Raw genomic sequence first — 17,512 nt, 5'->3', positions numbered from 1 at the left:
TGTCTTTTCTGAATCCCCCTGTCTAGTGGTTACAGAACTACAACTCCCAGCATTTCCTGGTGGAATCCCCCAGTTTGCGACTGTCAGGGCATGCTGGGAGTTGTAGTTTTGCAACCTCTGGGCAACTCCCAGGTTGGGGGATCACTTTGCCAGGAGATTTCAGCTCTGAAGGCTGCAGAGTTGTTAATGCAGCCACTGCACTTTGTATGTAGTTTGATTCCCATCGGATGTCCCTCCATCCCCCTGTGCTCAGACCCATCCTATAAAGCCGCAGACAGATGCCGCAGTGTGTGACCTGTCCCGGAGGTGTGGGAGCCTCCTCCATTCTGTCTCATTCAGGTTTTTTCCCTTCCTCCTATTTTGGGTGTGTGGGAGGCGTGACCAATCAGAGCGCAGCATTCTGCCACCTATATAACGTGCGGAGATCGGCCGATGGTCACGTGACCCGCGCTGCTGGAGTATTAACAGCCGGCTGCTGGTTCCATTGTATCAGTGCACAGCCGGCTGCCCGACCCATTGTACCTGCAGTGTCCTGAGCGAGCAGGGGGGAGCTGCTGAGCACACAGACAATAATAAACACTATCACTACTGATCACTCTCCTAGTGCCAGCTATGCCCTGCTGCCATAGTCTATGGATGTGCCTTCTCCTGTTACTGGCAGCGCCCCTGGGAGAAGCCTCAGTGCTGGAGGAGGAAGGACTACTGAAAGGTGAGTAACTTTGTATTCATTCCTGGTGTGTGTGATCACCTGGCCAGCTGGGCTACTGCAAGGGCTCCCCCATAGAGAATGAATGGGGATGAGAAGTTACACGTGGCTATAGCCTTCCCTGGGTCTGTATGGTGGATTCTGCTAGTGCTTTATGTTATCAGCCACTTGGCTCAGGTGGATGTATTCCACACTACCTGCTGTGTGGTGACTGTATACAGGGTGGTGGGGGCACTAAACTCTACCAGTGTATATACAGTATATGTGTGGCTGTGGCTGGTATACTCACTGATGATCCAGAATATACTACCTGCTGTGTGGTTACTGTATACAGGGTGGTGGGGGCACTAAGGTGTAGCAGTGTATATACAGTATATGTGTGGCTGGTATAGTAACTGATGATCTATAATATACTACCTGCTGTGTGGTGACTGTATACCAGGGTGGTGGGTGTACTAAGGTGTATCAGTGTATATACAGTATATGTGTGGCTGTGGCTGGTATACTCACTGATGATCCGGAATACACTACCTGGTTACTGTATACAGGGTGGTGGGTGCACTAAAGTGTAGCAGTGTATATACAGTATATGTGTGGCTGGTATAGTAACTGATGATCTATAATATACTACCTGCTGTGTGGTGACTGTATACAGGGTGGTGGGGGCACTAAAGTGTAGCAGTGTATATACAGTATATGTGTGGCTGGTATAGTAACTGATGATCCGGAATACACTACCTGGTTACTGTATACAGGGTGGTGGGTGCACTAAAGTGTAGCAGTGTATATACAGTATATGTGTGGCTGTGGCTGGTATACTCACTGATGATCCGGAATACACTACCTGGTTACTGTATACAGGGTGGTGGGTGCAGTGTCCAAAACACTAGTCAGTGTATATACTGTATATGTGTGGCTGGTATTCTAACTGATGATCCAGTATGTATAAAAAAATATATCTATATATATATATATCTTATATGAAAATTAAAAAAATATATATAATATTTATTATTATATTTTCATTTTGAATGCATTTTCTTCTCTTATTGGTAATACTCCATGTCTCTTAGTAAGTTCATCAATTTAAAAAAAATACCCAGTATGAACACAGTCATATTGTGTGAGCATCACAGGCATTAAGTGGATTGTTAATCCCAATCTATTTCTTTATGGTGCATTTACACAGAGAGATTTATCTGACAGATCTTTGAAGCCAAAGCCAGGAAATGACTATGCACAGAGAACAAGTCATAAAGGAAAGACTGAGATTTCTCCTCTTTTTCAAATCCCTTACCGGTTTTGGCTTAAAAAAATCTGTCCGATAAATCTCTCCATTAGTCTGTGGATCATGAACTATTTGTATCATAACTCCGGGAACAATTGACCATTTTTGTAATTTTTGATTTCCCCCCCCCCCCCCCCAATCCATTCTCACTGTTGATGCACAATGCCGGAGCTCATTGTATTACTTAAGGGACCGGGGGGACAATGGCAGCAGCAGATTATTTAAGCACATGGTGGTGGCCCGGACATCTGAGACCAATCTGGCCTAGAATAAAGCCCCGGAGGATTGGAGCTGGCGGTGTGTCGCGTTGGACGCACATCGCTTTTTTGCATAATAAGACATCTGTGCGACACGTTGCAACAAAAGAGCGATTTGCACTGTGCACCTGTAATGTGTGCGGGAAATAGAGGCTGGTGGGTAATGATGGGGGGCATGACTGACGGGGGCTGATAATGATGGGGGGCATGACTGATGGGGGCTTATAATGATGGGGGGCATGACTGACAGGGGGTTAATAATGATGGGGGGCACAACTATTGGGGGCTATTAACTATTCAGGACTTAGCGGACCATTTGGTTGCCAAGTTCAAGGGTGATATAGCAGCTGGTAGGAAGAAGAGGATGAGTTCAGTGAAACTTTTTTTTTTTTTACTTTTGTGGTTCCCACAATTGTGTATTTCTTCTAATATGGTGTTTTATTAGCTGTCGGTTACATCACATGATTATTAAAGCAAGTGGGTCAAACCATTCTCTCACGGGTTGGTTTCTGTAATTAATGGTTGTAATCTTTCTGTCTGGGCGTGTTAGTGGTGTCAGATGCCTTTCTGTGCCCGCAGCTGTGGGTTATATAGTACATTCCGGAGTTATAGGTGCAGTGCCTATAGCCGGCCTATGGGGGCAGCAGAGCAGCTTGCATACATCGTCTCTTTTGGACACGTCTTCAAATTATTAGTCAGATATTTCTTTACAATGGAACAATAGAATACAGCCGGGTATGTTTGTATAAGGTCCATGTGACCCGGGATCTAGAAGGGTAACCAGTCATGTGCCAGCATTATACAGAGGCGTATGGGATATGTGCCAGCATTATACAGAGGCGTATGGGGTATGTGCCAGCATTATACAGAGGCGTATGGGGTATGTGCCAGCATTATACAGAGGCGTATGCGGTATGTGCCAGGAGGAGCACCAGCAAACCACTTTACCTTGGTTATTTAGATGCAGAGCAAGCTGAACCTTTTCCCATTGGTGAAGCAAAGTCCGTAGATTATAGGCAGATTGGTAACCAATGGGCTTCATTTGTATGGAACCAAAAGTTCCAGCATGCCTTGCACTAGTCCAGTCTTTCTGAATGCCTGTAGTTTAATATGTGTGTCCGTTCATTGTTTGCAGAAGACACAATTGCTAATTTATTGAAAGATGCCGATGAAGATTTGACAACTAAGAAGCCTCCGATCCAGTTCAATGCGCATTTCACTACAAATCCTGATGAGGATTGTTACCTGGAACCGGATCACGATGAGTGTCTGCAGGACTGTCACTACAACACCTCGGCAAAGACCTTCATTGTCATCCATGGCTGGACGGTATGTACTATAGTTATATGTTTAATTATATATGGTGTGTGTGTGTATGTGTAAAAAAAAAAAATATATATATTAGTTATATAGACTTTTAATTCACTTCTATTTAAAGATCCAATGTCTTATAATACTTATCAGCTGCTGTATGTCCTGCAGGAAGTGGTGTATTCTTTCCAGTCTGACACAGTGCTCTCTGCTGCCACCTCTGTCCATGTCAGGAACTGTCCAGAGCAGGAGAGGTTCTCTATGGGGATTTGCTGCTGCTCTAGACAGTTCCTCACATGGACAGAGGTGGCAGCAGAGAGCACTGTGTCAGACTGGAAAGAATATACCCCTTCCTGCAGGACATACAGCAGCTGATAAGTACTGGAAGACTTGAGATTTCTAAATACAAGTAAATTACAAATCTATATAACTTTCTGACACCAGTTGATTTGAAAGGGGAAAACAAATAGCTGGAGTACCCCTTTTAATAAAAGAAAAGTCTATATTGGATTACAGTTACAGTTTAGATTAAGTAATATCCAGGCAATGTGTGTCTTAGATAAAACCAATGAGACAACTAAATCTGTAGACAGACTTGGAGGACTTGCCAACGGGGTCATGAGTTTTCCAGAAGACGCTTGGCAGCCGACATTGTGTTGCTAAACCTCCGTTCTTCGTCCTCAGATGTCTGGACTGTTTGAGAGTTGGTTGCATAAGCTGGTGGGAGCTCTGCGGCAGAGGGAGCAGCACGCCAACATCATAGTCGTCGACTGGATGTCTCTAGCTCATCAACTCTACCCCGATGCCGTCAATCACACGAAGCAGGTTGGGAAGGAAACCGCCATTCTGATAGACTGGTTACAGGTGAGAACGCGTCTATATCTGAGATAGTAACAAGAGCCATACAAGAAGATGCTACCATCTACTGCAATGGGAATCAATACTAAACATACAGCAATATGATAAGCTGTGCCTGCCTATTGTCTTACAGGAGAAAGGAAACATGTCCCTTAAGAACCTCCATGTCATCGGCTACAGTCTTGGCGCACATGTTGCCGGCTTTGCTGGAAATTATGTCACAGGAACCCTGGGGCGGATCACAGGTATGTAACTCCTAAACCTTTAGAGGTCTCAGATGTCTTGCTCAAGCCACAAAGGGGTTCTTCAGGCTTGGGAACATATGTCTGCTTTCTTCCAGAAACAGTGCCACTCTTGTTCTCAGTCTGGATGTGGTATTGCAGCTCAATTCCATTGAAGTGAATGGAGCTGAATTGTAATACCACACACAACCTGAGGTGGGGTGGCGCTGTTTGTGCAAGAAAGTAGCTTTGTTTTTTCAAATCTTGGATAACCCCTTTAATCTTGATCGGAAAAGATTACACAATAATACAGGATTATGGTTGCTAAGTATCCTGGGAAAGTAAAGGTGCAAAACAAGAGCTTAAAGCATTTTTATTTTACTATTTCTTGCCCAGAACCTGTCTGTGTGTCTATATACACATCTATGTAGGTATATATAAACTTGTGTATATGGGATGGGCTTTAATCCAATTAGGTTCTCATGTGAGGTCACTGATCAATTATTAGTGATGTCAACGTCTCCAAAACTTGTGTTCTAGGTTTGGATCCGGCTGGACCAATGTTTGAAGACGTAGAAGCTCATAAACGTCTCTCACCTGATGATGCTGAGTTTGTAGACGTTCTTCACACTTACACCAGAGAGGCGCTGGGGGTCAGCATTGGAATCAAGATGCCCATTGGTCATATCGACATATATCCAAATGGCGGCGATTATCAGCCAGGCTGTGGCTTGTCGGATGTTATTGGAGCTCTAGCCTATGGAAGTAAGTACAACGTATAATTCTAGAGTTTTATATAGACATTCTGGTTTAGAACATCAATTTGGTTATAGGCAAGAATATAACTACTATAATACTGCTCCTATATACAAGAATATAACTACTATAATACTGCTCCCTATATACAAGAATATAACTACTATAATACTGCTCCCTATATACAAGAATATAACTACTATAATACTGCTCCTATATACATGAATATAACTACTATAATACTGCTCCTATATACAGGAATATAACTACTATAATACTGCTCCCTATATACAAGAATATAATTACTATAATACTGCCCCCTATATACAAGAATATAACTACTATAATACTGCCCCCTATATACAAGAATATAACTACTATAATACTGCCCCCTATATACAGGAATATAACTACTATAATACGATCCAAAAGTAAGAAAGAGCTTAGCACTCACCGTTTGCTGCCAACATAGTCCACTTTATTCAAGTAAGCATGAATACAGGGGAGGGAGGTGGAAGCAGGAGCGTCAAGGCGACAGACCTAGGTCTGTCGCCTTGACGCTCCTGCTTCCACCTCCCTCCCCTGTATTCATGCTTACTTGAATAAAGTGGACTATGTTGGCAGCAAACGGTGAGTGCTAAGCTCTTTCTTACTTTTGGATCGTATTGGAGTTGTCTTCACTAGCTATATGCACCACCGAGCTACCTTTCCTTACGCCTCTATATCCTCCACCTCTATCGTCCTAGCCCGGATAGTCGTTCCAGCCACATATGCACTTTGGTGCTAACTCAGTTTATCTACTGGACTATATAACTACTATAATACTGCCCCCTATATACAGGAATATAACTACTATAATACTGCCCCCTATATACAAGAATATAACTACAATACTGCTTCTATATACAAGAATATAACTACTATAATACTGCTCCTATATACAGGAATATAACTACTATAATACTGCTCCTATATACAGGAATATAACTGCTATAATACTGCTCCTATATACAAGAATATAACTACTATAATACTGCCCCCTATATACAGGAATATAACTACTATAATACTGCCCCCCTATGGGAAAGACTTTGTTTACTCTAATACCGAGTTGCGGTTTATGAATTTATGTGACCCTGTGCTCTTCCTTTTACCTCTCAGATATCGGGGAGGCTGTGAAGTGTGAACATGAGCGTTCTGTACATCTCTTTGTGGATTCTCTCATAAACAAAGACAAGGAAAGCTTTGCCTTCCAATGCACAGACTCCAACCGCTTCAAGAAAGGGATCTGCCTGAGCTGTCGGAAGAACAGATGTAACGCCATTGGTTATAACGCCAGGAAGAGCACCAGTAAGAGAAACAGCAAGATGTACCTTAAGACCCGGGCACAGATGCCGTACAAAGGTAAGACCGAGAGGGTGCGCTGTATAGTGGATAATAGAGTGGCCAAACGTAATATACGCAATGTAGTTTGGGTACAGGGTGGCACATGGCGGCTCTTTCACCCTTTCGGAGGTTGGTATCTCCTATATGTTATGGGTAAAAGGAAGATTATTATAGAATGGCATTGCAGATTGATTGACAACCCATTGGAATATTTGGTCGTGCTTCTAGGCCAGTTGGATATCGTTTTTCCAGCTTATTGTTGACCTCTTTATACTTTCCTCTTACAGTTTTCCATTACCAGCTCAAAATGCACATCTTCAACTACATGAACGAGCAGGAGACTACTGAACCCACCTTCTCGGTCATCCTGGTAGGAACCATGAACGATTCCACCCCTCTATCCCTAACTGTGTAAGTACTGACCGATGTGCGGTGTCCATGACGTTAACGCAAACCTCGGCTCCCATGACACCAACTAAAACTTTCCATGTTGTCTTTAGACCTGAGAAGATAGGCTACAATTTCACCAACACTTTCCTGGTGTACAGTGAGGATGAGGTCGGTGATCTCATGACCATTAAGCTCAAATGGGAAGGGACTAAACAATCGTGGTTCAACTTCTGGAGCTCCAGTTACTGGTTTGGGTCTCAGGGCAGCGATAAAGAACTCCACATCCGCCGCATCCGGGTGAAGTCGGGAGAAACCCAGCAGAAGTGAGTATTCTGTTTCTCCTCAATCTGAAGAAGAGGTTGGGCTCTGGTGGACCTGGTTCGCCAATGTCGTAAAGTGTAAATTGTATTCTGTAGTGAACCAGGCCACCAGTGAAGTCACCGGCACAGAGCTCAGACATTGGTGTTATTGGCACCATAGGATGATGTGCCTGGTTGCATCATACAGGGGGGTGAGTTTAGGGATGGGAATAGTTATTAGCGCAACAGTAAGGGTTGTATTACACAACATGATCTAGATCAGGTCAGCACTCGCTTCCCCCTCGCTCCCTGTGCTATTACATGCACAGACTGCGAACGGGCATGCTGCTGGAACAATCTATGGTGGCCCATTGAAGAGAGCAAAGGTCTGCTGCCACCACTCCTATTACACAAAGCCATGTGTAACCTTTTGAACTACCATGATCAGCCGACACCGTACAAGTCAGTCAATAATGGTCTTTTTTAACTATTACACCAAACGATTATCGTCCGGAACGGCCAAGTACGGCTAATTATTGTTTGGTGTAATAGGGCCCTAATAAGTAGTTTTGGCTATTTCCAAGGTAAGAAAAGAGCGCATTCTGAATATTAAATGAGAGTGAAGGACAGCTCTGAGACTAACATGACTCCAGTATAGCGGGCATGCTGACAAGGCGTTATGGCAGTGCCACTATGCGCCTTGCCACGCCCATCTTTAAAGTGACAGATACACTTTAAATCTTCTGGTTTGTGCTAATCCACCTCCTCAGAGTAAAATACTAGATACTCAACGTCGGCCATGGTGGATCATACGGTAACCACTGAAATTCTTTTTGCAGGTTTACATTTTGTCTGAAAGATTTCCATGAAAGCCGTATAGCACCTGGCGGGGAACTGGTGTTCGAAAAATGTAGAGATGGCTGGGAAGTAAAGCCCAAGAAAAGGTAAGAATACGACCATGGATGAGCCCTCCCCATCCATCCATCCATCCATAGATGTGGCTGGTTTGGGCCACCATTGCAGGGTTATAAAGCCATAATAAATACCCTCTTATAAATACCCAAGATCCCATTGTTTGCCCAAACTCCCTCCATGAAGCCAACGACTGACTCCAGTTCATGTTTCTTTCATCAGGGTGAGCCTATAACATTGTGGATCCATCACGGGGGTTCTGCAATCATTAAACCTTATGGACGATGTTACAAGCCAGCGGAACTCTACATGGAGACGTCTACTTACGAAGCACTGAAAACTATGCTGCTTACCTTTATTTAACAATGAGACATGTCCTGGATCCTTTGACAGGTCGGCCATTGGACGGTCTTGTGATAATGCAGACATTGACCTTATGGGGGCCATTTTCGTCCACTATGGTCGTACATGAAGACTTTCTGAAAAAGTTTACATTCCCCTATTACAAAGAAGGATTTTTTTTTGTATCATAAAAGGACAATATGGTTTCATGAGATTCTAATAATCTGCTGCTGTTACTGTATGTTACAAGCCTGTTACTAACCCCTCCCCCTCCCCACAATTCCTCCCTTTAATTCCCACTCTTTTTGTACGTGTCGAAGGATTTCTATATTTATATTTTTATACAGTGTGAGCTGCGGCAAGGACTGTATGACCAGCATAGTCCTTTTTTATTTATATGGTTCAGTTGTTACCATTGTATATGAAGATCCAGTTGTCAGTATTTTATCCTATGGGCCCAGTCACATGGCGTTCATCAATCCAGTGGGTTCCTTTTTCTCTTTGCCCCAACCCCCAACCATATGTATACAATTACTGGAATGTTTCAAGATGGACTCCATTTCTCTTCTTCCCTATGCAATTTCATGTTGCCTCCATTCTCCAACATCATTACATCTTGGTATCGATATCGTTTTGGGCATTACCAGATGAATTGGTGCTTTGGCTTGACTCCTTTTCTATTTAGTCTAGGAATTAAGCCTTATCAATAGGGATTGTTCTGTGGCTACATACTTTGCATACAAGGCGGTCCAGTCCCGAAGCTGAAGATGGGCCAAGTCTAATGTGACATATTAGATGGCGGGGTCTCTAAGCTCCACAGGTTTGGAGTGCATCCACCAATGTAATAGGGAAATCTCAAGACTCATGATGTTTGTTGATGATCAAGGTGCCATGTACCTTGTGATGATAACGTGAGCGGCGGGTTCCCATCATCCATCTTGTTGTAAATACCTGTATATACACTGTACATAGATCTTGCTGCCTTTAAAACCAAATTTATTAGGTCAAAAAGCAGCCATTCCACCCAGAAGTAAGTTAATGTATAGTCATCTACAATGCGGAAACCTAATTTATGAGATAAATGTGTGTATATAATGGATTTTGCAGACTTTGTACGCTGTGTTTGTATTTATTCTGAATTTGTATGTGCATTAACACGGCAAGTTTTTTTTATGAAAAGTTGTTATTTAAAAGGAAAAAATAAATTTAACTTTAGATAGAACTTTTTGTGTATCTCTCTTTACTTTTTGGGATGGTGCAGACAAAAGCATTTGCCTTCATGTCTCGTAGTCTAGGTTAATTGACCATGAAAGATGTCAATGCAACAATGCAGTCAGGCCGGTAACATTTCCCTCTATAAAGATTGGGCATTTGCAATCTAACTTGCCCAATTCTTCTCCCTAACGTCTGTAATGAGAAGAGAGTAGGGAGGTCACATACACTCACCGGCCACTTTATTAGGTACACCTGTCCATCTGCACGTTACCACTTAATTTCTAATCAGCCAATCATATGGCGGCAACTCAGTGCATTTAGGCATGTAGACATGGTCAAGACAATCTCCTGCAGTTCAAACCGAGCATCAGTATGGGGAAGAAAGGTGATTTGAGTGCCTTTGAACGTGGCATGGTTGTTGGTACCAAAAGGGCTGGTCTAAGTATTTCAGAAACTGCTGATCTACTGGGATTTTCATGCACAACCATCTCTAGGGTTTACAGAGAATAAGAAAAAGAAAAAACATTCAGTGAGCGGCAGTTCTGTGGGCGGAAATGCCTTGTTGATGCCAGAGGTCAGAGGAGAATGGGCAGACTGGTTCGAGCTGATAGAAAGGCAACAGTGACTCAAATAGCCAACCGTTACAACCAAGGTAGGCAGAAGAGCATCTCTGAATGCACAGTACGTCCAACTTTGAGGCAGATGGGCTACAGCAGCAGAAGACCACCCGTTACTAGCATGGTGTACCTAATAAAGTGGCCGGTGAGTGTATACATTAGATTCAAAACTAGAGAAAAAGCTGCTGCACCTCACACCTATGGCTGACACTAATCCCTCTCGGCTACATTAAAAAAACAACGCCAGGATGTTGGTATATAATTTGATCAAACCATATTGCCTCATGTACCACGTGCAGGTCACCTGGTCCACATGAGTCCATACACTAAACCAACACTGTGTCAGTCAGCAACTGCCAATCCTGCAAAGCAAGTGACAACATTCTGGCGTTGGTTTTTAAATATAGCCGAGAGGCACTTATGCAAGCCATGGGTGTGAGGTGCAGGAGCTCCTTTTCTCTAGTTTTGTATTTTGTATGTTCTGCCCTTTCTGAGTGGCTAGCACTCCTCCTGGTAAAACCCATGTGACCCCAATTAGCAGGAAGCACCTGTGCACACATGTTAAGTACCTCCTCTTTCTCCCATTCTACGTCTGGTGCATTGGTGAGTAGTAAGACCATGTTCACACTTGTGGTGCTTGGCGGCCACCTTCTCCGCCGGCCCCAGTGTGTGTGGGGGGCCCGGTGGGTTTGGTCCTGTGACAGTGGGGTTGCAGGGCCGTTCTGTGGCCGCTACTTCCCTGTTGTCGCTTGCTTTGAGGGGTTGGTGGTCACTGGCCGACAGTGTTTTAGAGTAGAGACTCGTGGGCCAGAAGACCTGCACGTGGTACATGAGCCAATATGGTTTGATCTGATTTATATACCAACATTCTGGCAATGGTTTCTAAATATAGACAAGAGGCATTAGTGTTAGCCATAAGTGTGAGGTGCAGCAACTCCTTTTTCTCTAGTTTTGTGTATACATTAGATTGTTGGCTAATACCCAAAATGGGTGGGTTGTATTGCTGGCTTAAGAAGCTGTCCTGACAAGGCAGCAGAACCTTGTCTGTTCTCCGGTAGGATCTACCTGGGTTATGTTTATTTCAAGCTTTATTGTCCTTCTCTTTGCTGAAGCCATGAGCTAAAGAACCTCAGCTGTCAGACCATGTACCAGGCCCTCGAGATCCAGAAGGATCTCCAGAATGGACAAGTGTTTTCAGATATTGATCCTAAACATTCAGCTATGTGAGGTGTGATCCTCCATGGTAAAACCATATACACATTTACGAGAGGGATGCAAAAAGGAATGGTTGCCATTTGGTCCCTTTTTAGCAAGGCAGGAGGCATGATCCCATAGAGCTGAGCACATGCATAGCCCCATTGTTGGTCGGTCAGAAGATACCCTGTTACTCCAATAAGAGGATGTCCAATAGTAGGAGGTATCTACTGTAATAACTTTGCCGAGTGTCTTGTTGGAAGACTTCCCTGGTACACATGCTCCACCAGCCACCCCCTAGAAATGCCCTGGACTATCTCCAAAGATAAGCTGACTACAATGGACTGGGACATAGATATTAGGGGTGACAGACCCAAAGATCATAGACACTGGAAGTGCCAGGTCATATTCCGGCAGGTTACCTTAGTACTCTCCTAGTGTATGGGGGGAGGATGGTGCCTAGTGAGACACTGCTGACTTGTGTTTTCTGTCTACCAGGGTAGGACTCTGACCTCTGACCATGGACTCCTGTCTGTATTTTTATGCTGCCATCTGGATCACAACAATCCAAAGCATCTTCTCTGTACATTTCCTACAGGCTCCAAAGTGTCTGGTGTAAATGATGGGAAAACTATTGCTGCTTACCTTCCAATCCCACCATCTTGACCATGGGTTATTACAGTATGGAGACAAGCAACTGTAACTAGAAGAAGTATTCCCATCATGGTTTGTTATCCCCAATTCAAAGGATAGCTGATAGCTGGAGAGTGTGACTGCCGGGACCTCCATCCTTCCCAAGAACGATGCACTCTATGCACGTGACCTTGTGTATAGGTTTTAGGTCATTGCACAGTGGTTATGTTGTACTCCCTTCCTATTATCCATTACATGGAGGTATGCAGCTTGTACCATGTGAGCGATCACTTGTGATATCCTGCGCCGTTCCCCTTATCTACCTATCTGTACTTCTGTCCCGGCCATTAAGGTAAACAAACGTATGTCGGCTTCACGTGGCGTGAACTCTGCTACATCTCATGACTGAAGGGAACTCGGGTTCAGACGTGTAGAGTAGTCGTAGGGTGAAAGTCGTAGAGTTCAAAACCTTCGCTTAAAAGGATGTCGTCATTTTTTTTTTTATCAGTAATAAATGGCTGCAACATGATGGGTCCTGGGACCAGAGCACAAAAGTCTTTGGGGGAGATTTATGAAAGGGTGTAAATATACACCTGGTGTAAACTGCTCACAGCAACCAATCACAGCTCAGCTTTCAGCTCTGGTAGAATAAAAGCTGAGCTGTGATTGGCTGCTGTGGACAGTTTACACCAGGTGTATATTTACACCCTTTCATAGATCTCCCCCTTTATGTATAAACCTTAGGATAGGGGATAATTAGCATATCGGTGGAACCACTATCACAACAATGCAAGATTGGGCCCCTGAATAAACATGGGTTCAGTTCAGCAATGTTAAGAAGCCCCATAAAGAATGAAAGGAACCCCGGTCACCCATATATTCGGCATCTCTGTCCATTTGTTGCCCCTGAGCCCCACCCATCCATTTCTGTGGATAGGCAGTAACTCTCTGAGCTGAGAACACCTCTTTGACTTAAGGTTCTATTACACGAAATGATTATCAGACATTTCGTGTAATAGCTTGTGTGGAAAGGCAACAATCAGCCGACATGCATGATGATACATGATGATGATGGTGTTGGCCTGCTGGCCATCGCCCTGTGTAATAGGAGTGGCCACTCTCCTCTATGGGCCACCTCAGCTGCCCGGACCAACCACTTAGGTGTGCGTGCAATAGCACAGACAGTAAGTGGGGAACGAGGAGGGCCTGAACCGTCAGGACCATTGGGGCTTTGAGGAGGCTACTCCTACCACAATTTATCTTGCGTTGGTGTATTTTAAGGGTCTCCATGACCGCGAGGCAGCAAATCTGACCATCTGTGTGTGTGCACTTACAAACAAGTACACTGCCCAACAGTTTGTGTTACTGAGGAGCTGTCCATCACCACCAGGTCCAATCACAGTTCCGAGTCCTGTATATTGGACACTGCCTCTTAAAGATGAGCGCTCAACTTTGACTTTGATCAAAGACAAGGGGAGGATCTCTATTTCCAATTCCAAGTCAGTTCTTTCTAACCTCTAGGTACCAGCTGCACCTTGCACAGGTTATCAGAGGATGGTACGCTACAGATCACGGCTACGGTCCTCTGTAACATTGATTAAACAATTTGTAGAAAACTTTTGTAGCAGGGTTTACTTGGGCCTTACTATAGGCTTCCTCTTAGGCCTAGCATTTTAGAGTAGTCTTTGATACCCATGAAATGTTGGTTCACAAACAAAACAGTCTTAGTCCACTCCACGTTCCTTGGTGGCCCGGACCCCCATGTCTCTCACAACAGGTTTTACTATTACCATACAACCTACTCTACACACACATTCACTTACTTGACACCAAACGCACTTTTATAGACCCACTTTCGAATGTTACAGTGCTACCCACTCAGCGCTACAGTGTTTGTCATGTCGGCATGGCACCAAGGCAATGGCCCCCTGCTGACTGATACTTCCCCCTTTTGCAGGGTACCACCTACATACCCCCCTTCTTCCTGTGTTATTCAGTTTAGCAAAGAATGACAGCATCACCACCTCCAAAGACTACATAACATCTACTAAAACACTAACAAAATCTAATTTATTGGACATGAACTTGAACATCTATTTAAGCTGGTCTGTTCTGGTGGATGATGATCCCTAATGATTGCACCATGGTTTCCAGTGAAGAAACCTTATGATTTTGGACTTTGCAATGTATCCAGTATTCTTCTTCATCATTTCTAACAGTGTCGGATCCCACGCCCTGCCTATGTCATAGAGGTGGTTACTGTACGGGAGTGTCCCTTGGAAGCTCCTATATACAATATTCATGAATTTACATTGGGCAATTGTTGGCTTCCATTCCAGGAAACAGCAGCGCAATAGTCTGGAATGAGGGTTGGCGCTGCCAGATGGGCGGGCAGAGGTAATGTTAGCTTACTCCTTCGGGCAAAACCAGTAACTTCATGTATAGGAGTGTCAGCACTCCCGTTCTATGGAGATCACCTAATGCGTGCCCATATGGCGTCACACAGAATGTTGTAGCCCTAGGCCCTCAGTATGTTGCCATATGGCGCCAAGGGAGAACAGTTGTGTAATACGCAGGGGCATAGAGGAAGCAGAGGTAGCTCACAAACCCTGTGCCTTTGGGCTCTTTACAGCCCCTACTACACAAGAAGACATGTGTATTATACATTTTTGCACGTCTGGTAACATGGCAAGAATAGGGAATATGGATTTATGGAAGGATCCCCTATCAGTCTAGAAATGCCATATAACAGACAACATAGTGTAGCCCTAGTAAACTCCTTATGTACAGCGCCCCTAGTGGCCACCATCAAGGATTGTTGTACAGGCTCCATGCAGATTTGAACCCAGAGCCTCAGGGCTATCTCTTCAGTTGCCATGCTGCCCCAATTGGCAAATGTATCATAGAAAAACTATTGGAGGTATGGCATGACCTTGGCAAGTGGCTTCACCTGGAGGTCGGATGATGAATCCAAACTGTAGTCGGCCCTTCACTCTTTAGGGGCCCCATAGCGTCTAATACTGATTATTAATAGTACTTATAGTACTAGTGGCAGAATGCTGTACAAAGGGATGTCAGTAGTGGATATGAACAGGGCTGACGTCTGACAACTTTGTTCCCGCGCTCACGCTGCAGGCAATCTGCTGGAGCACCTGCACCGGGTGGAATTTCCTATAACACATGCTCGGTTTTGAACTATCAGAAATATCCATAAATCAATGTTTTATCACTGGGCAGCTATGAATTCATCCATGTGTTCTGCAGAGTTCAGACGTCTTCAGTCTAAACATTTTCATGGTTACTGAGGCCAAGGTAAATGTTTGGTAGAAGGTCAGGTTGTGGAGTAATGCGGACAGCCTGGTTATCGGTACAGGCGTCTCTGTGCCTCTTTGTTCTCCTGCCAGCGACTTTCTAGGTGCTGTAAAATCGCAACTCCTGCAGGTAGTCAGAGCATGTTGGGAGTTGTAGTTCTCGGACAACTGACGATAGATGAGATGCCAGGTGACAACTCTACACTGAGCAATCACTGATGAGTTATCCTATGGTTAGGTCATCAATCTATTTTGTCTGTAAAATCCCTTTAAGAGGTTAAAGGGGTTGTCCAGGATAAACTTATATTCAGCAATGCTGCCGGCGCTGCAGGGGACATAGCAGTGCTATTTACTTACCTGTCCTGTTCTGCAGCTGCTAAGTACTGGAAGGATTAAGATCATTTAATAGAAGTACATTATAAATCTATATACCTTTTTGACACCAGTTGATCTGAAAACTTTTTTTTTTGGCGTAGTACCCCTTTACCACTCCGAGCCAGAGCCTCAGCAGTAACGCAACAACTAGCTCTGTATATATCACCTTGCACCCCTGGGTCACCACAAGTGGATGTTTTTAAAGCGCGGCATACTCCAGCATTCTTTTTTGCTGGAGTACCCCTTTAAAGGTGTTCCTTTTACCCCCTCCTGTGGTATGATGGTGCAAATACAAAATACAAGGATTCAGTGATAACTTCAGATTGGGTAACGTCACTCAACAGTCTCAAATAAAACAAAAGTCCTTGGAGGAGATTTATCAAACTGGTTTAAAGTAGAATTGTCCTAGTTGCCCCCAACAACCAATCAGATTCCACCTTTCATTCCACATCGATTCTTTGGAAAATGAAAAGTGGAATCTATAGTTGCCAACAGTCCCGGTTTTGCCGGGACTGTCCCGATTCTGAGAATACAGCCCAGGCAAAACCATGTCCCAGGTATGTCCCGGGAAGCCCGCCCCCGCCGCGGGAAGCCCCACCCCTTCCAGCACAAGTTATGTCACTCATACAGAGCAGGGAGAGGAGTCCCTGGGGGACTAGAGGAACCATACTGGTGAGGTAAGTATAGCTTTTTTTTGTTTCAAATACAGATGAAGGGACAAGAGGATGCTGAATTGGGTACTGGTATGATGATGAAGGGACAGGAGGAGGATGAAGGGGGAAGTAGTATGATGATGGAGGGGCAGGAGGATGAGAGGGGTAGTACTATGATGATGGAAGGGTAGGAGGATGAGAGGGGTAGTACTATGATGATGGAAGGGCAGGAGGATGAGAGGGTTAGTACTATGACGATGGAAGGGCAGGAGGATGAAGGGGTAGTAGTATGATGATGAAGGGGGCGGGAGGATTAGAGGGGTAGTATTATGATGATGGATGGGCAGGAGGATGAAGGGGGTAGTAGTATCATGATGGAGGGGCAGAAGGATGATGAAGGGGTAGTAATATGATGATGGAGAGGCAGGAGTATGAAGAGGGTAATAGTATGATGATGGAGGAGCAGTAGGATGAAGGGGGTAGTAGTATGATGATATAGGGTGCAGCTGCATTATATGGGCACAAACTACCAGTATATACAGTCAGTCAGTAAAATGCTATCTCTGACTCTCAGCCTGCTGAGTGGGATGTGTAATATACTGGGAACCTGAAACTGGGGTGTGTAATATACTGGGGACCTAATACTGGGGTGTGTAATATACTGGGGACCTAATACTGGGGTGTGTAATATACTGGGGACCTAATACTGAGGTGTGTAATATACTGGGGACCTAATACTGAGGTGAGTAATTCTCCTTTTGTGTTGTTCTGACTGTAAATTGTAACTG

At 44.3% G+C, this 17,512-nt stretch overlaps 1 protein-coding gene across 1 annotated transcript; it reads left to right on the top strand.

The window, feature by feature from the left end:
- The first annotated feature begins 453 nt into the window (after positions 1–453).
- Positions 454–9,948, top strand: LIPG (lipase G, endothelial type). The gene is made up of 10 exons (XM_069963202.1): positions 454–709; positions 3,387–3,580; positions 4,247–4,426; positions 4,554–4,665; positions 5,182–5,406; positions 6,559–6,801; positions 7,071–7,194; positions 7,284–7,496; positions 8,312–8,416; positions 8,607–9,948. The coding sequence occupies exons 1-10, from the start codon at positions 613–615 to the stop codon at positions 8,617–8,619; spliced, it is 1,506 nt and encodes a 501-aa protein (XP_069819303.1). The 5' UTR covers positions 454–612; the 3' UTR covers positions 8,620–9,948.
- Positions 9,949–17,512: the final 7,564 nt, after the last annotated feature.

The sequence above is a fragment of the Dendropsophus ebraccatus genome, chromosome 3 (assembly GCF_027789765.1).
Source record: "Dendropsophus ebraccatus isolate aDenEbr1 chromosome 3, aDenEbr1.pat, whole genome shotgun sequence".
Classification (NCBI taxonomy): domain Eukaryota; kingdom Metazoa; phylum Chordata; class Amphibia; order Anura; family Hylidae; genus Dendropsophus; species Dendropsophus ebraccatus.
This window is presented reverse-complemented; position numbering and strand designations above follow the sequence as displayed.